The sequence below is a fragment of the Vitis vinifera genome, chromosome 6, assembly GCF_030704535.1.
Source record: "Vitis vinifera cultivar Pinot Noir 40024 chromosome 6, ASM3070453v1".
Classification (NCBI taxonomy): domain Eukaryota; kingdom Viridiplantae; phylum Streptophyta; class Magnoliopsida; order Vitales; family Vitaceae; genus Vitis; species Vitis vinifera.
In genome coordinates this window covers 3,277,501-3,299,821 of record NC_081810.1, presented here as the reverse complement: position 1 = coordinate 3,299,821, position 22,321 = coordinate 3,277,501, and the positions used below count along the sequence as shown (strand labels likewise).

General features: G+C 34.1%; 2 protein-coding genes and 1 long non-coding RNA gene across 6 annotated transcripts in view; 1 reads left to right on the top strand and 2 right to left on the bottom strand.

Moving 5' to 3' along the window:
- Positions 1–15,033: 15,033 nt before the first annotated feature.
- On the top strand, positions 15,034–18,579 carry LOC100241575 (phenylalanine ammonia-lyase-like). Its single transcript, XM_002285241.4, has 2 exons — positions 15,034–15,580; positions 16,644–18,579. Exons 1-2 carry the CDS (start codon positions 15,177–15,179, stop codon positions 18,391–18,393), a joined length of 2,154 nt encoding a protein of 717 aa, XP_002285277.1. The 5' UTR covers positions 15,034–15,176; the 3' UTR covers positions 18,394–18,579.
- A 752-nt stretch (positions 18,580–19,331) lies between these two features.
- The window catches only part of LOC100258707 (helicase protein MOM1), a 69,833-nt gene continuing 66,843 nt past the window's right edge, over positions 19,332–22,321 (bottom strand). For all 4 annotated transcript variants that reach the window (XM_010652893.3, XM_010652894.3, XM_010652895.3 and 1 more), the window contains one exon: positions 19,332–20,239. In XM_010652893.3, the coding sequence (XP_010651195.1) occupies positions 19,551–20,239 (689 nt within the window). In that variant the 3' untranslated portion in view covers positions 19,332–19,550. The remainder of the gene's footprint in view (positions 20,240–22,321) is intronic.
- Positions 22,208–22,321, bottom strand: part of LOC132253934 (uncharacterized) — a 1,160-nt gene continuing 1,046 nt past the window's right edge. Inside the window, exon 2 of the long non-coding RNA XR_009465822.1 lies at positions 22,208–22,306. This is a non-coding gene — a long non-coding RNA (uncharacterized LOC132253934). The remainder of the gene's footprint in view (positions 22,307–22,321) is intronic.

Below are 22,321 nucleotides of genomic sequence, written 5' to 3'. Positions count from 1 at the left end.
AAAGGGAAAATAAAATAAGAAAGAAAACCCTAAAGAAGTGACTCTATAGTTTTGGACAAACATGTCTTTGAAAACCAAAATCTAGGTTTAAGGATTAGGTTATTTATTAGGAAGGTACCTCAAAGAGGTAACACTCCTCTAAGCCTTAAAGAGGTCTCTACTGGTTAAGTCAAGGGAAATGAGACAATTAATTGGTTGATTGTAGATACCTAAGTAGGCTAAAGTGATTTCAAAACTAGCATGCCAAACAAGAAATCAAATCACAATCACAAAGGAAATTTAGGATGCGTACCTGGACTACCTTTCAAGTGCTATCATAAAACATCAAAGTTAGTATAGAAATATAGTACACAACATGCATTTTATCCAAGCAAATCTAACATACGTCTAAGCACTCAAGGATGGAATCATACATGGATATGACTCACAACAACATGCATGTTCATAAAATTCCGAAAAACAAGTGATAGAGAGCATACCTGGATAGCATGCATAATTTATAAGATTTCTCTAAAAATGCTAGAGTGGTTAGCACAAACATAAATTATATAACATATCCATTATGTCTGATATACAATGCCAAAGCCAAAAATTGAGCTAATATAAATCAAATGACTCCAATAATAATAATAATTTCAAGTAAAGTATAAAACCATCAGCATGCAGTTAGAAAAAGGAAGCATCATAAAACAATTTCTAAAAAAATGGCTTAGAGTGGAATTTAATTACGAAAAATTTTAGCAAACAAATCCTACACATCTAGATCAACATACCGAAATACAAACACTTATTCAAATGACAGATTATAGCAAAGACATCTAAGGGTTCTACAAAGTCCATATTAGATAAGAAAAAGTGACATGCATAAATGATTTTTTTAAAAATAATAAATGATCACATAAAATCATACAAAAAATCACACACATAGTTGAAAGTGTCTATATCACATAAAAAATGAATCCAGGGTTGATAGTACTAAAAAATATTTTTAAAACACTCAATCTAATTAGATGTCCAGAATCTAACATGCACAGTAGAAACGAATTTGAAAAATCATATCTCCTTCCAAAAGGCACATTTTTTTTAATATTTTATGTATCTAAGACAAATTTAAAGAAGCCTAAAATTGAGGGAAAATATTGAATTAAATTTAACAAGTTTTTTGGTATTTATTTTTTCAAAAATATCTCGGGTATCTAGAATTGGGTGAAAACGGAGCCCTCCTAAAGACTCATTTATATCTTCTATTCTAGAATGGATTTATAACTCAAATGGAACTTTAAATTCAATTTCAAGAAGTGAGGAAAGTCATAAAAATTTTGAATTTTTTTTAAAAATATTCTAAAGTTGCTTAAACAAATTTTAAATTTAGACGGTCAATGGTTGAATGAAAACTGGCAATAAGAGGTTTCTTGAAATTTGAATTTTTGATGAATCTAGAAACTCTTTAAGGATGAAATTTGAAGGAAACTGGAATCGTTTAACAAAACAAAGAAAGAGAAGGATGGTGTGCCTACCCTTGAGAATGAGTGAATGGTGTGTGTAGGTAAGATCGTTTGTAGAGGTTGGCTGATTCTATATTACGCATGTTGCATGCTGTAATGTGGCTTCAAAGAGGACGCAAACCACCCCGTTTTCAATCCTTTATGCAGCTGCTAGTGGAGTCCATTCATAGTGGAGTTAGAGTTGTAAATTCCTTTTGAGTTGTGTGCTGAAATTGAATTCCAAATGCATTTTGTCCCTTGTAGCATTGCTGATTGCATGAAAGATGATAGCATGTCTGCCCATATGCAAATTGGTTAACCCTTTTATGCATGGACTTTCACAAAAAGCCTAGAGCAACAAAAGACATCAAATTGCTAATACTATGGGGTACAGTCCCATCAATTTAATTTCCTTAGGGGCATCTGAAAGTGTTAATGACCTACATAAATGCACCATTTCTTTTTGTTCATTTCGCGACATACATGAACTCCACATCAACGAGTTCACAATTTTTTTTTTATCACCGACAGTCCACACAGATAGCTGAGGTTGCTCAAACTCCTGAGTGTGGGCATGCTATGTGCGCATAATGGAATCTCTGATTTTAGATTGGAATTAGGGTATTGTTCATGTTCTCTTTCCAATAACAATATCGCTTAGAGACCATGGGTGTCACCTAATAAGAATTCTATGATTGGAGGTCGGTACCACGTGGATGAACTTGAGGCTAAGACGCAATATACCCAGACCATGCAAAAGCAGCAACGTAGCCACACATGCACACCACTACAACAATCCCTGTTACTCCAAATTTAAGTGCAATAAGAACTGCTAGTGCGGCATGGAAAACAAGCATCTGCATTCCAAATCTTGAATTCCCATTAGCAAAATCACCAAATTGTGTTTCCCATATTACTTAAGCAATTGAAAACCTCTAGTGACATATGGTCTGAATCAGAACTATAGTGCTCTCGGGCATTAAATATTCAACTTTCCTCTGTTTCAATGAATAACCATAACAACATACTCGTAGTTTTCTTTGATTATTGCCTAGAATGTCTCCTGTTGGAGACTTCATTGATGAAGGAACGTCTTATACCCACACGTCCATGCTTTCTTAAACATTAACAACAACTAAAGCAAACAAACATGCCACCCAAAACTAATAGACAAGTAATAGGCATAATCTAACACTATCTCCGGGGATGGGAGGACTATGTGTAGAATGCTAAATAATCCGAAGTAGATCATCAAACAAAGTAAAGAATCATTAAATTAAGTCACATTCCATGCTACAATCAGCAGACTTAAGTGCAAATGAGGGACTTAGATTTCAAACAAGCACTAAAGCATGATTTCCAAACATTAAAGCGGCAAATAACACTCATTATTCAACGGGAAAGGGGAAGAGAACAATGGAGGATATCAATAGAAATAAAACATGCATTCGAATCGATAATCAACAATACTCAACGATGTAGCCATGGTTATTCTCAACCATACAAACAAATGATATACCAGTAATAAAAAGAGAAGATGAAGAACAAATATCATGAAAATGAACAGAAACCTATAGCAAACATACCTAGAGTTGTCTCCCTTCTTTTTCGTGCTGAAAGTCCCTTTTGATAAAGACCTTTTTTTTTTCTTTATTTCTCTTCATCTATGAAAACCCTCTCTGCTTAAAAAAAATCCTTCAAAACCACCAACCCATGCTTTTTATAGCAATTGCAGCCATTCCACCCAAGGATTCCTCCTCTCTCTGAATTCTCATCTACCAGAAAAATCCATTTTAAATTTCAAACAAAACCAATCAAAGCATATCACCTAAGAGTCCCATCTTTTCCAAAAACTCCTTCATCCCTATTTTAGCTCTCTAGAAGAGTTCCTTTCATTTTCAAAGTCTTACCAATTTCAAAATTCTTTTTCCTCCGGTTGGAAGATTTTCCTATAAAAACATCAAATTATTAAATTAAATTAATGAATAAATAAATAAATCAGAGAATGATAAAATAATAATAGATAAATGAATAAATAACAAGATAATGAACAAAATAATAAAAAAATAACAAAATAACTAAATAAATAAAATATAACAAATGATTAACTAAAAGTGATTGATAATAATAATAAAATAAAAAATAAATAAATAAGTAAATGAGATAAATGAGTCATGCAACTATACAAATCATGTTAAGAATGTCTAATGGGCCAAGTGTGCCTAAGTGGGCCTAAGTGAACCTAGATGGACCTAAGGTGTCTAATGGGTCAAGTGTACCTATATGGGCTTAAGGTGCCTAAGTGAGCCTAAGGTGGTGCCTAATGGGCCAAGTGTGTTTACGTTGGCCTAAGGTGGTGCCTAATGAGCCAAGTGTACCTAAATGGGCCTAAGGTGGTGCCTAATGGGCCAAGTGAACCTAATGTGGTGCCTAATGAGCCAAGTGTACCTTAATGGGCCTAAGGTGCCTAAGTGGGCCTAAGATGGTGTTTAATGGGCCAAGTGTACCTAAGTGGGCTTAGGATGCCTAAATGGGTCTAAGGTGGTGCCTAATGGGCCAAGTGTACCTAAGTGGACCTAAGTGAACCTAGATGGGCCTAAGGTGTCTAAATAGGCCTAAGGTGGTGCCTAATGGGTCGGGTATACCTATACGAGCCTAGGGTGAGACTAGGTGGGTCTAACTAAGTCTAACCTAAAGTGCACCCAAGTGAAACGTAGTCTAAACTTGAAAGGCAACCAATGTCATAATGTGGGGCCAGATAAACCTCTCAACCAAAGTCTCCAAAGTGGCTCAAAAAAGATAAGTTACATGAGTAGTAATGGGCCACCAAAAACTACTGTGGAGCACTGGAAGTGAACTTAAAGACATATACTAAAGAGACAAAATGGAGGGTCTACAACCACACTTTACAATAATCTAACTACAACAAAATTAAGTTAGATTTCACATTAATCATAAAAATAAGAGATCATATCATAGTTCTTTCGTTGGACTAAACTACAATCATATAATTCAAAAGTATATTATTATAATCCCTCCGTTGGGTTGAATTATAATAATTCATGAATCATATAAATATGACATAATTATTAAAATAAAAGTATTGAAACGTAAAGAAGTTTAATACCGTTGGATAAAAACTTCATCAACCTTTTATTATTAAACTCTTGTCATATAATCAAACATGGTGATGATCCTCCGTTGGGTTTATCAACACTTGTTTCATAAGTTGAACAACACACACACACACAAATAATAATCTTCAAACAAACAAGTAAATAAACATACATACTAGAAAAATTATTTATTGAGATTTTCATAATCACATATTTAAATTATTAATCATATTTTTGCAATTTTCATAAAATCATGCAATAGACATGATTGAAATCATGAAACATTGAAAATATGTGTTGCTACATCATTCATATGCATCACATCATATATATTTTAGTTGTCCATAAGATAAAACAATAATCAAAAAACGAAAAAAAATATGTTTCATGATCCAAAATTGGTTGGCTCTGTAAATAATGATTTCCACATAAAATTTATAAAAGTTTGGTTAACACATACACCATCGAAACCCATAAGGATTTTGAGAAAATCAAAATTCATAGGTGAGAACAAAAAAAACTCAAGATAATAAGGTCTTATTTGACGACTGTTTTCAAGAACAATTTTATATTTTTTAGAATAAAAAAACTAAAAAACACATTTGACAATCAAAAACTGTTTTATGTTTTCTTTATGTTTTCTATTATCAGAAAACAAAAATCAGGATGTTTTCAGAGAATTTTTTTAGTTATTTTCATTTGTTTTTTGAAAATTGTTTTAAAGAATAATTATACAAACATATATAACGATTAAAAATAAAGTTATGGACATAAAAATGATTTTTAAAACATATTTAAAAATATTAAAAATAGGTTTAAAATAATTTTAGGTTCCCAAATAGACTTTTATTCTACAAAATATCATAAAACAGTTTTTAAAAACTGTTCTTAAAAACTATTTTTTCAGAATTATTTTAAAAAATAGTTACAAATAAGGTCTAAACTATTATTTCTTTTCTTCTATGATCCATACTTTGATAAAAATATTTAGACAATTTATATATGTTTCTTGTTGTAATAGTCAAACTTTAATTTCATTTCAATTTCTCTTGAAAGGATCAAAAACTAACTATCCCATAACACTACCCTGCTCCTACTATCCCATACCACCTAGAGGGAATAGGTGTACCTAGTAACCTAACTTGACAAAAGTACAAGTCTTTGATTAAATGGCATAAATGTGACTTAAAGGTTGGAAACATATTAAAGAAGTCATGCAAAAGGTGGACAATTTTGAAAAGTGTTTGCACCTTGACATTCAACCACGGAGCTTAAAGACTATAAAAATGCCCTTAGACTCAACTAGAAGTAATGTGATGTTTGTTTATTTTTTATTTTTTAAATTCTAAATAGAACTTTAATACTTAATAGCGTTGAGTGTTAAATTGTTTATTTTTGTAGTATTTTATTTCTATTTAAACATTAAAAAGTAAAAAAAATTGACATATTACTTTTTTTTTATTTAGAAAAAACCAAATATTTTGGCATTTTCTATTTAGTAAAAATTTTATAATAAGTCATTAAAAAATAGAAAAACAAACAACATTAAGTTTGAAAATAAACTGTAAAAAGTTAAAAATAAATAAACACCCTCTAAGTCTATCATCCACTTTTTATTCAACATAAATCTCCTTTGTAACTAAAATATTAAAGCCTAAATACATACATGATAACTTGACGAAGAAAATCAGAGATAAAGTTACCACACTTTTATAGTATTTCGAGTTGTTATCCTATAAGATCAAATCTAACGTGTTCAATTGGTTTTAATTATTTGATAAAGGTAAAAAAAAAACCTAATTTAAATAAATTGGAATAAAATATGAATAAAAATTTCTTAAAATAAACCTATTTAAATCAAAAAATAATTATTAATTATTAATTTTATTCGTGATTAGGGGTTCCAAAATCCAACTTTGAACCTGTCCATCATCTCTCCTACATAATGATTATGACATAGAAATCAAGTGAATATAAAGTCAAACCTTTAGGCAAAACAAATGGTATATAATTTAATTAGTTTTAGGGAAATCATAATGCATAGTTTAACGAAATCAACCTAATTTCCATATCCCAGAGTTGATCTATATCTTATCTTTTGTTATTTTATTCTATTTTGAATTACCTAATAGTTGAATAGAGATGAAATTTGGGTTTACACAAGATTTTTAAGCTTTTACTATTGAATGTAGATTTACCTTAGGGTAGATGATAATGATAAAATCTTAAATAATTATGAATTAAGACCAAGAATCTCTAGTACGAAGGAATAAGGATTGTGCCATTCAAACTAACTTTAGAGGGTATTTTGATTTCAATATTGATGCCCTAACCTTTCATTAATTCCATTATTAATTTGATTTCACCCATTATTTCCCTTTTGATTTGCCCCTAAGTTTTTATATTTCACCTCAAGATGATTTTTTAGACTCTTATCCACGTGTTCTCACATATACAAATCATAAAACAATAGGAAAGAATCAATTTTTTTTTTATTTCAAAGAAATAAAAAGCAATATTTTATTGAATCTTAAAAAAATCTCTCATTTTTTTTTTCTAAACTTAAAATTGGAGTTTTTATATTAGAAGTAAAAAGAGTAAAACATGCTCCTATTGACAACTTATTTCCCAAATAATTACCTAAAAATAAATAAATAAATAAACAAACTAAAATCTAGGTTTTCTATGCATTGCATCTCATACATGAAGGGTATTTGGATTTTTATCATTGAGATTTTTTAGCCTAGTTTCTTTTCATTTCTTTCACCTTATTACCCTAGTTTACGTTACGTCTTGAGTCCTAAGACCACCCTAAGGCTATAATATCACACATTGTGTTTGATAGCTTGCATATGAGTGACACTTGAGATTGGTTGGAGATCATTTGGAGCATGATGGATGAGGAGTAGTGACGTGACCTTATGCTAGGGCATAACCTTTTCATTAATGATGGATTTTTGAGATGATGACTTACATTGAAGCATAGCCTTCTCATGATAGATTAGGAGTTGTGAGGTGATTTACAGTAGGGCATGGCCACATTAGAGAGCACTTTTATTGGATATGCAATCACTCTACTTGATACTCCACATTGGGACATATTCCTTTCATTGATGGTTGACTTTTCTTTTAAGATAATGGATCAAGAGTTGTGTATATATATATTTAGCATTAGGAGTTGAGATTAATCTTGATATGATGATGTATACTGAGGCATAACCCTCTCATCGATGGCAGGATTTGATTTTTCTTGGAGCATAGCCACTTCAAAAAATTTATATTGTAATTTAGCTACTTCATTCATTCTCATAGAGCATGTGGATCAAGAGTTGTTGGGATCATGTTGAGATATTTCCATTTTCAGCATTGGGAGTAGAGCTTGATGTTGACCCGTTGATGTACATTAGGGCATGACCCTCTCAACAATTGTTGATTTGGATATATCACCCACACTAGCATAACCCTCTTTTGAAGGATGATAAGATTTATTCTCTACATTGGAGCATTCGACGAGCGATATGAGGATCATTGGACTATTTTATGTTATTAATATTTCATACTAGAGCATAACCATTTCAGAGAGCATCATTTCATGTTAGGGCATAGCCATCTTGTTTAATATTTAACATTTAGATATAGTTGCTTGATAGAGGACTTTGATGGATCATGGAGTTGACAACGCTTTGAATTTAGTCTTCTCAGCATACTTGGTTTGATCTTGGATACTCACTTATCTTTCTTTTCATACCCTAACATTCCACTCTAATATCAACACAACTATGCCTATCTTATTGGAGCTTAACTGATATCTTCAAGATGCAATTTTGAAGTGACAGTTTGTGATTTCAAAATTGAGGTAATTTCAAAGTGGATTTTGAAATCATAAGTTAATTTTTGAAATCACTATTTCAAATTCAAAATAGTCTTTTAGTTCAATTTAGTTATTTTCAAATGACTATAACTTCTTTGTTTCAGTTGTGATTTGTGTATCATTTGAAGCATTGGACTCTTGACTTCTTGAACTTTAAAGCCATATGTAGTTTACCCTAAAAATATTATGAGAAGTGTTTCAAAAATCATGTCAAATTCAAGGTATGTGTTGCTACCAGTTTGAGTTCCAAATTCCATTCTAAGTTTGATTGCATTTGCTCTAAACCTTCTTCCTCATGATTGCTTGCCCTTTACCTCTCCCCATAACATTAATTTTTCTTCTTTAATTCTCATGAATTTCTTGTTTTGTCATTGTATAAATATTTCTCATGTCTCACAAGTGTTGAATCTTTCTTTAGGTATAATTGACTCCCTATTCTACTTTGGTTGAAAATGATTTTTACAACTTGCATCATACTCTTTTTTTATACTTGAAATTAAACTCAAAATGTATGTTAAATTCATAATTAGGGTTTTAGCATCATTTTGAGTTAAATTTTTGATGATCTGAGTCTTTCATATAACATAAATCATATCATATATGTATCATTGAAGTACATATTTTGCTCTAGTCATCTACATCGTGAGAGATTATATAAAAACCCTAAAGAAGATCGCAACATCTTCGTCTCCTATAGTCAATTAAATGAGCTATTAAATGGTCAAGAGATGATCAAACATCATTTGAACTAAACTAAGCCCTATATCTTAAATAAGAGGAATATAATTAATTATAATTTAATCATTGATAGTCATATATTTTAATCATTGATAGTCGCTTTATGCTAAGAGAAGTACAAATACATGTAAAAAAGATGAGCAAGATGATTAAGCTCTCAAAATGTCAAATACCTACTTATTCAATAATCCAATATTTGGCCAACCATCGGAACCGATCCCTTGGAGTCAAACCCAAGCCTCTTGCGTGGAATGGAGGGCACTAAACCATGTCAGCTAGTTTGCCCTTGGTAATATATGTGCCCAATAATACTTCATATATTTAAATTATTATTAAAAACATAAAATCAGTATAATCATTTTTAAACACAAAAATATATAAATTTATAAATATTTTTCTTTTAATAATTATAAATATAAATAAATAAAATTAAGGACTTCCGGAAAGTCAAATTGTATTAATGGGAGCCAAAATCTGAAAAAAAAAAAAAAAAATTCAATTTGTGGGTGACCGGCATTAAAAAGGTGATGCTGCCCTGCCACCGCCAGTGTTGAAGTGAATCGACAGCCCACTGGGCAGGACAGATGCAACATTAAGGCTTTGGTAGGTGGATTGAACAATGGAAATCTGTCCACGACTGAAGGAGGCGTGTCATGTTTATGTACAAATGATTGTGCCCATCTTTTTGATTCACCCCCTTGGCAACTAACCTAATTGACTTCTTAGTATAGGTAGCCATTAATGCATCCGTAATTGACAAGTTGGTCTCGTGGTCCTTTTTCCAAATTCACGGGGCATGCCCAAAATCTTAAGAAAATTCACTCTCAAATGCAATTTTTATTTTTTATTTTTGGTGTTTTACATGAGGGACATTGCTGTATATCCATGGTCCAAGAGCATGGGCTGGGCTCCTCCAGAGTACGCATTTATGAACCTCTCTTCATGCACTACTTCCTCATCATACAATGCCATGCTCCATCGGTAAGGCTCTGCAGAAAGCATAGTGCCACTCTGCCACTGTCACACTACTCTTAAACTGCTAGCGACCTCTCTCACAAGTCCTCCTTGCTGTTCATTAATTTCCATTAATGGTCCCGTGATTTCTCTTCCTCTCTATTTAATTTCTTCAATTCCCTTATTTTCTCATGATTCAGATGATAATGAGTTGGTTTTGTGGCACTGACTCTAGCTTCATATCCCTATCACTTCCCACACTCGGGCCCTCTACTTCAGGTCTTCAACGCCACCGATCACGATGACACACGATCGAGCAGAATAAAATATGGAAAATTTAAAGTAATTCCATTAATCACCCAAAAAACACATTAAAACACTATTTTTTTATAAAAGTAATTATATAAGAAAATTAATTTGATAAAGAAAAAAATAAATAAATATAAGTTTTAATAATCTTAATAATTGAAACAGAGTAGAAAGAAAGTATTTTCAAATAAAATCCAAATAAATATTTTTTTTATAATAAATTTTATTTAAAATATTAGAGAATTAAAAGAAAATTAAGATACTTTTAATAGAAAGTTAAACTAAATTGAAATACATTAAGAAGATTTTATCTAATTAAAATTAAAAGTTATTTACTTACAAAATTAAATTTGTAATATAATTATTTTAAATATTGAAAACTAGGGCCTGTGTTTTTGTTTTTATTTTTCAAACTATTATTATTAAGTATTGTAACAGATTTTTTATTATAAGAAAACTGTTTTTTATTTATGATTTTTCTTGATTCTAAAATTTTTGATAATGTTTTTGACATACATTTTTAGGAAGAGGCAAGAAGCTTCATTCTTTTTATTTTTTGAAATTCCTATTTTCATACTCATGACAAAGGTATATATGTTTTCATACTTGCATTGAAGAGATATCTACCAAAAAATATAACCAATTGGTCATATCATGTTTAGGGATAATAACGAGGCGAATCACCCCATTCATATATTTATATTTATATTTATTTTTATTCAAAAAATAAAAAGTTAAATGTGATGGGCTAGGATAAAGGTAGAAAATTCTCATATTTGTTTTGCCTCACCCATTCAACCCCGCCTTTTTTTTTCTTTTCAATTATTCATTTATTTTACTTTTAAAATTTAAACTTATATAAAAAATGAATACAATTTATAAATTAATAAATATTTATAATTTATTTTTAAGAAAATAAATATTTTATATATGTTAATAAAAATAAAATTAATCAAAATAAATTTTTTATTTAATATTATATATAATTGGGTAGGGCAAGATAAATTCAAACTTGAACCTGTCCCAAATTAAAAAAAAAAAAATTACTCTGAAAAAATATAACCCTTTGCCATCTTTATTTAAATTTATCATTTGTATACATATACTTTGTATTTTATATTTTACTTTCATTTATACCTTAGTCAACCAAGGGTTTAAAATTATTTTTGAGAATCTCTAACGATGGAAGATTGAAAATTCGGATGTCTCCTCTTAGATGTGGTAGTATTTATTCCCGTGATAGTACAAGATTAACGGTTCTATTATATTTTCTTAAGACTCCATCCAGCTGCCTTCAAGTTCACGGCCACTAAGAAAAAACAAAAAAGAACGTTGGTTGAACACGCGCTTATGCACATGCATGTGCATGGTAGGCACGATCTACCTCTCTTAGCCGCTTGCTAACCTACCACTACGGATGAGCATCCGCGGCCGCTCTCGTCGATTTTAGTGGTTGTTTCCATCGCTAGTATCTCTTTCATCTCTCTGCAATCGAATCCACCCTTACTACAATGAGTATCTATCACTACCATTACAACAATACAAGATGATCCGATCCATTAATCCAGAGAAATAATCCTCCCTCCGTCTTGAATGGCAGATACGTACATGAAAAGTAATTAAGCAGACAATCAAGCGTAATAGTTAGGGAGAGATGATGCATGGAAACGATTAGTAATTATTGCGGCCCATGATCTTGGGGATCCACTACATGGCCAACTGGTTGTACTAGATCAACTGTACAGCTCTAAATCTTCTTCAGATTAGCATGGAGGGACGTGACCAAAAGACAAAACACGTTTTCCTCATCTACCGATTATAGAAAAAGGGTGAGAATATGGCATCCTCGGCCAAGAAAACGAGGTTGGTGTTGAAAATCCACGTTTTATTTCTAACACACCGCCTAATAGTATCAGGAAAGCGAGCGTCTCACCTACCGGCCGGGAAGTATATATACATATAGAAGAGTGATGTGTTGTGGAGATAGGTGTGCACGTTCTCCTGTAGTGGGTTGTTGAAGCAATTCCATTTTCCAACTCCACCAAACAAAACCAAACTTGCATTCGTCTTCTCTTACGTTCTGTCTTTTCTTTTGGTGCCTTCGTTACTTCAATGCTATTTTTCTACGGACAATGACGTAAAATAACAAATTATGAGCACTGCCCTTTGACCCAAATGCGTTCCATAAAATAAAGGATTTTTAAAATTCTCCATCCCTTAATCATAAGCCGTGTGATTCCGGTAAGGACAAGTTTTTGACGTTATAACTTTTTGTAATCATGAAAATATTTTTTAAAGTCCTAAAAATTTATTAGACCGTTTCTATATAAGAATGAGCCGTTATATGAGTCATTACAAATAATATTGTATTTAATCTCCGATCTCTAGGCGTTTATTAATACATGAATGGAATATCAAATTAAAACTTTATATTTATGTATGTATAAATGAAGATGTAAACAAAATAATCTTATGTGCCCAGCTGACTCCTCAACGTTGACTCTGGCGTTATTAATCCAGGTTTGGATGTGACTAAAACGGAATACCATGGCTGATTGAGCAAACCATCATGTGTTTTTAAAATCTTTTGGTGTACATATAAAACAAGTTGGCCCCACGTAAAAATCTCACTGGGGCTGGGCCAATTCAACATCTAGTCTATAAAATCCAATATAATTTTCTTCCCAAAAGTGTGCCTCACTTCATTTCTAATAATTTGAACTCCTAGCTTGTATTATAATTACATTTAAATGTTCAATACAAATATATAAAAGGTAAACAAATTAGATTAAACCATTAAAAATCATTCTAGTAAAAACAAATGAGACTAAAACATTGTTTTAAATCCAAAGGGGCTATCGTAAACATAAAATCTTCAAAATTAGGGATTGATTACAATATTTTTAGATCCAAAGGGATTATCATAGACACAATGTCCTTGGATTTGGATTAGGGATCAATTCTAATACCGAATTTATAATGACTCGTAAGCCTATACTTATATATATATATATATATATATATATGATATTAGAAACTTTCTTCTTTATTTAATGTGAGATATCGCAATTATCTTACGATAAATTCATGAAAACCATGTTTAAAATACATTTTCTTGAAGTTTATACTTTATAGAGCGGTAGTTGTTCAGAAGTACATGCCACCCTCGCTCTATTATTTATTGTGGCTGGCTGCTGGCCTTTCATCTACTTCAGACGGAGGGTGGAGGTGGAGCAGCTAGCACATTGTTTGATCACCAACCCATCAGCTTTTGGGAATGGGGATAATCTATATATTTGATTTACCTACTTAATCTAAGCATACATTGGTTTTGGTCTTCCCATTAAAATATTCCACTTGCACAAGTTGTTATCAATCAGCATTATCCCCAAAATCTTCATATTTATGCTTATTTTCTTCCTTTTTATTTCAGAATTAACACCTGTCTGATTGAGACTTTTTTTCAGCTAAAATTGCTGTTTTGTAACATGTTTGCATTCCCCATATGATTAAATGAATTAAAAGGCCCCCAACTGCATGCTCTTGTTCTTAAGTAAACTTGTCCCTTGCCCACAAAAAAAAAAAAAAAAAAGATTTTAAATTTATTGTTAAAAAATAATTAATAAAATTAGAAAGTTACAAAATATTTTTATCTAAATAATTTTATTTAAAAAAAAATCCAATAAAAATAATCTTATAATTTTATCCAAAAAGGGATTTTTACTTAACTTTTATTAAAAAAAAGATTTATTTTATTTTATTTTATAATTTGATCTGACAAGAATTTTGCTTTTCTAAAGAAGGATTTTGTACAAATATTTGAATTTTGATTGTCTTTTATTGAAAAAGATTTGTTTTATGAATTTTTTTTGCTAGAAGATATTTTAATCAGGATTTTATATTTTTTAAAAATATTTTTCAATTTTATGAAAAATATAATTTTTTACAAATTTCTTTACCAAAAATTCAACCTTATTTCTTATTTACAAGAAAATGAAAAATAATTTTTATTCTTAAAGAAAAAGATTTTTTTTTTTTACTTAAAAAAAAGGATTTTTATGATTTTATCCAAAAAGAGCATTTCAATTCCCTTTCATTGAGAAAAAGACTTTTACAATTTTATCTTTTTTTTTTCTTCCTTTTTTCTTAGCTTTTATTAAAAATATATATATATCTTTAGAATTTCTAGAGCTTTGCTTTTTAATTTTTTTTTTTGCAATTTTTTCCAAAAAATAAAAAAAAATTCTTAACTTTTTTATTTTTTTACAATTTTAGGAAAAGAAGATAAATAATTTCTTTTGACAAATTTGATTATTTATTGGTATTATTGTTATTAAACAATAATAAATGAACGATGGGAACTGCTGAATATTTAGACCACGCACACCACCAACCCCTTCAGATTTGACGGGTAAATGCAAGCCTCATGCGCTCTGAACTCATATCGACTTGTCTCTCCCGCAGCCCTCAGATTCCATGAAGATCAAACGGCCACGAGTCTCCTTCAACTAACACCCCCTCTCTCCCAAGTTCCCCACCCAACACTCTTTGAGACGTTTCCTCTATTTATACTCCCGAACCAACCCTCCAACTATATTCACTTCCTTTCCCCTCTTTTCTTCATTATTTTCCCATTAACCAAACACCCTCCCGAGCTTAATTTGATATACAGCACTCACCATTTTCTCTTCGGATTTTTACAAAATGGAATTCTCACACCACAACGGCAACGGAAACGGAAAGGTGGACGCCAATGGCTTCTGCATGAAGGCCGCGGATCCCCTCTACTGGGCGGCGGCGGCGGAGACTCTGAAGGGGAGCCATTTGGAGGAGGTGAAGAGAATGGTGGCGGACTTCAGAAAACCGGTGGTGAGGCTTGGGGGTGAGAGCCTCAACATCGCACAGGTGGCGGCGGTGGCGGCCACCGGAAGCGACGGGGTGACAGTGGAACTGTCGGAGTCGGCGAGGGCCGGGGTGCAGGCCAGCAGCAACTGGGTGATGGAGAGCATGAACCAAGGGACCGACAGTTATGGGGTGACTACCGGGTTCGGTGCGACTTCCCATAGAAGAACCAAACAAGGAAATGCTCTTCAGAAAGAACTGATCAGGTAATTAAACCTAATACGTTACATTCCCATGAAATTTTCCTTAAATTCTTCCGTTTCTGAGTTGGGTTTTTAGTTCTTAGAGCAAACAATTCATAAATATTTAGGACAAGTTTGGAGAGAATATATACGTGAACCCAAGTGGTATTAAAGAATTAATTTTTTGATCCCCATAAGATTTGGAGTCCAGACATGTGGGTGGTCATGGGTGGAATTAATTTCTCACTCAATGTGGAGTCAGTTGCAGGCAGAGCTTACGTGGCATAATGCATTTAAACTGATTTTACTTTAATTAATTAATTATCTCTTTCCCTTTATATATGTATGTAAAACCCAAGACTCAGAAGATATGATAGGGTTGGTCACAAAAGGAAATGGTGGCACCGTGGTAGGACCGTAGGAGCCGTGTCAGTTGAATCCATAAATTTTCATGCAACCAAGTCTCACGTGCCATGACAGTAAAGGACACTATGTTTTTCCATTACTGCTACAAAAATAAAAATTGTTTCTCTGTCGAGAGTCACGTGACGTTTTTATTTCTTTGGCTTATTAATGATTTTTTGGTGAAAAAAAAAAGTGGGAGATGTTGTTACAATTAATGATTAATTTCTTTTACATAATTTTTATTAAATAATATTTTATTTCAATGAAGTATAATAATAAATTTATATTTTTAATAAGTTAATTTTATTTATTTAATTTAAAAGTCGTCCCATTAGAATTTTTAACATTAAGCTTATTTGGTTAGATCATCATGTGTAATTTAATCATAACTTTTTGTCATTTCTGATGTGAATTTTGTCTTATAAATGTTGGTATTTGATTTTAATGCAAGTAGGGATTTATAAAAATAAAATTAAAATAATTATAAGACAGGGGCATGTCAGCTGCCACATTAAATGATACAAAAATAATGGTACAGAAGTCTAAATGTGGATTGCATTGTGTCATCAATTGATGGGAGTAACGGTAATGTTCTTCCTCGAATTGATCGGGTGAATAGAGAAGACCAATCTTGATTTTTTCAAAAACTTGAGGTTAGATGCTAACATGGTGGTGGAATCAGATTCTTGAACGCTGGAATATTTGGGAAGGGAACAGAGTCATGCCACACATTGCCTCACAGTGCGACAAGAGCAGCAATGCTGGTGAGGATCAATACCCTCCTCCAAGGATACTCAGGCATCAGATTTGAGATCTTGGAAGCCACCGTTAAGCTCCTCAACGCCAACATTAGTCCTTGCTTGCCTCTGCGTGGCACCATCAGTGCCTCTGGTGATCTCGTCCCTCTTTCTTACATTGCCGGTCTCCTCACCGGCAGGCCTAACTCCAGGGCCGTAGGGCCTAACGGAGAGTCCCTCAATGCTGAGGAAGCCTTTCGCCTTGCCGGAATTGATGGAGGGTTCTTTGAGTTGCAGCCTAAGGAGGGTCTTGCACTCGTTAATGGCACGGCAGTAGGGTCTGGTTTGGCTTCAACAGTTCTCTTTGAGGCTAACATACTTGCTGTTTTATCAGAAGTTTTGTCGGCTATATTTGCTGAGGTTATGCAGGGGAAGCCAGAGTTTACTGATCATTTGACGCACAAATTGAAACACCATCCGGGACAAATTGAAGCTGCGGCTATTATGGAACACATTTTGGATGGAAGCGCTTATGTTAAAGCGGCTCAGATGCTGCACGAGATCGATCCCCTCCAGAAGCCCAAGCAAGATCGGTATGCTCTTAGGACTTCACCCCAGTGGTTGGGTCCTCAGATTGAAGTTATTCGAACATCAACGAAGTCCATAGAACGAGAGATCAATTCGGTGAATGACAACCCATTGATTGATGTGTCAAGGAACAAGGCCTTGCATGGTGGGAACTTCCAGGGTACCCCAATTGGTGTTTCCATGGACAACACCAGATTAGCAATAGCCTCCATTGGGAAGCTCATGTTTGCGCAATTCTCTGAGCTGGTTAACGATTTTTACAACAATGGGTTGCCCTCAAATCTCTCTGGTGGAAGGAATCCAAGTCTGGATTATGGGTTCAAGGGTGCTGAGATAGCAATGGCAGCATATTGTTCTGAGCTCCAATTCCTAGCCAACCCAGTCACCAATCATGTTCAGAGCGCTGAGCAACACAACCAGGATGTGAACTCCTTAGGATTGATCTCTTCGCGAAAAACGGAAGAAGCAATTGACATCTTAAAGCTCATGTCCTCAACCTACCTGGTGGCACTTTGCCAGGCTATTGATTTGAGGCATTTGGAGGAGAACTTGAAGAACACAGTCAAGAACACAGTGAGCCAAGTGGCCAAAAAGGTGCTAACCATTGGGATCAATGGGGAGCTTCACCCGTCTAGATTCTGCGAGAAGGACTTGCTTAAAGTAGTAGACCGCGAGCACGTTTTTGCCTACATCGATGACCCATGCAGTGCAACATACCCCTTGATGCAAAACCTAAGGCAAGTCCTGGTTGATCATGCGCTGATGAACAACGAGGATTTGAGGAATTCAAGTACTTCAATCTTTCTCAAGATTGGGGCATTTGAGGAAGAACTGAAGACCCTTTTGCCTAAAGACGTGGAGAGCACGAGAATTGCCTTTGATAATGGGAATCTGGCCATTCCAAACCGCATCAAGGAGTGCAGGTCCTACCCTCTGTACAAGTTTGTGAGGGAAGAGTCAGGGACTGAGTTTCTGACAGGAGAAAAGGTTACCTCGCCAGGGGAGGAGTTTGATAAGGTGTTCTCTGCAATATGTGAGGGGAAGATCATCGATCCGCTGCTCAAATGTCTCAATGATTGGGATGGGACTCCTCTTCCAATTTGCTGAAACCAACTTGTCTTTTGAGTTTATTCATGGGATTTATGGCCTTGTAGTGTTATTGTCAACCGTTCTGTTCTTTTTTCTTTGGTTACATTTTTTAAGCACTTCTCACATGTTTGTGTATAACAAGAAATGTATTGGCCTTGTTTATCTGTCTCCAAAATTTGCTCTATAAAATTCCAGTTTATTAAATTTCCATGTCACTCACGACACAAAAATCATGTTCGATTCTCTCTTCTACGCGAATTCATAGGTGAAGAAGACTAATATCTTTAGTACAAATAAACAGGTGAGATATTTGATGCGAGGAAAAGACAACTCAATCGGTTCACTTTCTCACGGTCTAGTACTAAAATCCAATCCATGTGAAAACCAAGTCTCCTTGTCGAAGGGAGGGTGTGATCCTTAGTGCGGACCCTGGGACCACCTTGACTCGTGATTCAGTGTCCCTAAGAATTTCCATTCCCTTCCTGTGTAGGTCGACCTTATGGCTTAGGAGACAAATTTGGGCAAATACCAGACCATAGTCTTTCCCATATTACTGATGATTTTCAGACAAAAGAGGGCGCCTCTTCTGTTGTTAATTTGTTCTTGCCAGTTCACATAATACATTTCTAACACTAGTAGTCGAAAAGTTTTAATAATCATTTTTAAAATTAGTCTCAAAAGAGTAAATTGGATATATGGAAATAACAAGTTGCCGTGGAGCCATTCGTAGTGTTGATCTTATCACTTAGACAAGTAGCATGCAAGGATACACTGCTCGGAGGAGTAAAGACCGTACGCTTAAATAGTGACCCTAATGTCTAAACCATCCTTTTATTTTAATGTCAAATAGTGAAAAGAGATGCTGCGCTCAGAAGCCCATCCAGAGAAGGGTTGAACATAAAAAAAAAATTTGGTATTGTTTTTGTCATCCGGCAACGAGGCGAAGGAGAAAAAAATAAAAAATTTAAAAATGAATTTCAACTTGATAATTTCTTTAGAACAAAATGGATTCACCCATATACAGATGCAAATTCATTTGTGAAAGATGAGCATCTCTGTTTCAGCCTAGTCCCCAGGCCATTCCAGAATCCCTCTCCAAAACCCATTTGTGGCAACAACCACGAATGACAGCACAAGGTGGGACAAATCACTACCTTACAATACTTTAGGACTGGTCAATCGTCATCTGATAAACAAACAACGTCAGATGTCAAACCTGCATGGGCACGTGTACCATCCAGTGCCCTGGGTTCCGATGTGTCAAGTAGTTCAAGGTTAGAACTTGTATCAGATGGAGGGGCCAAAACATTCCAAGGGTTGGGCCCAATTCGGTTGTCAACATCCATAAGCAATTCCAGTGCAGATATCGGAGGGTTATTCAGAGCTAGAGAACCACCTGGATTTTCAAGGCGTTGGCCACTATTCTGTTGACAAGATTGATATGAAGTCAGAGGCAGACGGGCTGGAAGCTGCGAAAGTTGGGGTAGAGTGGAAGAAGTTGAAGGGGGGTTACTAGGTGCTGGCTGACTTGGCATCCCACGCATGAGCGACGGGAGACTGGTTGAGGACATGGGTATGGCAGGTCTGAAGGGTTGAAGGTGGGGGGCAGGGGCACGGATATCACTGCCAACTTGGTGATTTCCAGTGGGTGGGGTGATAGGGCTGATATGGAGGGGTCTGGTTGGAACGCTTGAGAAAAGTGCTGATGAATGGTGAACGACCTGTACAGGAGGAGGGACAGTAGTTTGTGGAACAGCTGCAGGTGTGCCAAGAAAAGATGAACTGCTGGCAATGGAAGGTCTCTGTGAGCCTTGCTGCAATGATAGCTGATAGATCTGTTGCGTGAAACTAGGGCGAGGCGCATCTGGAAGGAAAAATAGATGTTAAGAGCTCACTAGCCAAGAGATTGATGTAGCAAACAAATAAAACCAAGATGCATGCACACACATGTATAACATTTGCATTCACCCGCCACTTATCCCATCTCTCCACTTGAGTGTATTATGTACCTTTTTATTTTATTTCATTTTATTTTTTTAACTCCAACCAACTCCAGGTTTACTCATATCCATTCAAAGGACTGGTAGTGTTTATCAATTAATTTTTTTCTAAAAAATTCTCAATTTATTTTTAACATTAATTTTTATTATTTTAAAATAGTTCATATTTTAAAACAATCTGCCAGCAATTATAAAGGGCTAAGTTTGGTTGGGAAGATTTTGTCTAGTTCCAAAGGCCAAGTCATTACCAGTTCTATTTGCACTTTGCAGTAATGAGGATGATACATTTAGTGTATCAAAATGTTATATTGTAAAACAAAAAAATCATCTAACTCTCTACAGAATCCTATATGGAATAAGGGGTGCAAAATGAGGATAATAAGAAAGGATGCATGGCCAAGTGCTCATGCAATGGTGGGACAGACACAACCATGTAGATATATTTCGAAGTATGTCACAATATTATTCATGAGTAGCTAATATTCTTTTATTACAAAATCATCATTTTAAGTTCCTTCGATTTTTATTTTATTTTATTTGACAGGCAAATGTAAATATTATAAACAGCGCCAATCTAAAGGACTGCACTAAGGCATACAACAGATGGTGCCAATTGGAAACAAAGGAGATAAACAAAAAACTTTCCTCTATCTGGAACCTAAGAAATCAAATAGATCAATCAATCATAGATATTGAACCACCATCCAAAGACATACTAGCCCAAAGCAAAAGACTACATAAGAATGATGATTTAAGAGCCTGGTCTGATGTCTCCACTTTTTCAAATGACCTTTCAACTTTTTAAATAATTTTCCATTTCTCCCTTTCTAAATAGTCCAAAAAGACACAACATGGCAGCCCTCCACACCTTCTCATATTTCTTTCCTGCTCAACTCTAAGAAACGCCACAAGACCCTTGATTTAAAGCAATGAAAGATCAATGGACTCTTCTTCCCTAAATCACTCTTTCTTACCTAATCAAATATCAAAATCCTTCCCCAAACCACTTTTGAAGCAAAGAATTTCACTTTCGTGGGTACCCAAAAATTTCAAACCACTTCCACAAGCCCCTCTTCTCTTTGTCCCAAAAAGGCATAAAATGGTCTTACTGAAAATTTTCCATCCTTCAATCCTTTGGGATCAACTTATCTTCACTGTTCCTTTTTACTCAACTCCCTTTATCTTTATATGAAACAAATCACCGTCTTCCAGTTCTTAATCATGAAATTATCATAAGAAACAAGGTTAACTCCCCCTCGTGTTTACTTCTTCCCACACATCCTCAATCCAAATATCATTTCAGTTGGGTGGGGCAAACAAAGGGAAATCTACACTCAAGAAGGCTTTCACCATACCAATGATCCTTCCAAAATTTCACTCTTCTCCTATCCCCCAGTTGGAATCCAGTTCAACTAATAAAACTTCCCAACCTCTTCTAATTTCCATCCACAACCCTTCCTAATATCCAGCCCTTACCCCTTTAGAACACCACCCACTTGCTTCGACTCCAAACTTACCCACCATAATCTGCTTTCATAATTCCTCACTTTGATGTAGGACAACCCTAGGATGGTTGCCTACACTCAAGGGTAGGTGGGCTAGGGTTTTATTTTTAGGGTGTAAGGAGAGGAACGAGGAATAAACTTTGTGGTAGAGAAAATTATAAGATAAGAAATAGAGAGAAAGAAGAAACAATGAAGAAAAGATGGAAAACCTTAGAGTCTCACTAAGGCCTTCTAGGAGTCTCACCTAGAAGAAAATCAATGGAGTCTCACCATTGAGGGTTGCAACCTTGCAATGAAAGAAAGTATAATATTATTCATCAAAATTCATTCCTTTGATTTACATTGATTAGCCTATTTATAGGCTTCTCTAAGAAATCCAAAGTCTACTAGGACTCTAATAACCTATTCTACTAGGACTCTAATAACCTATTCTACTAGGAC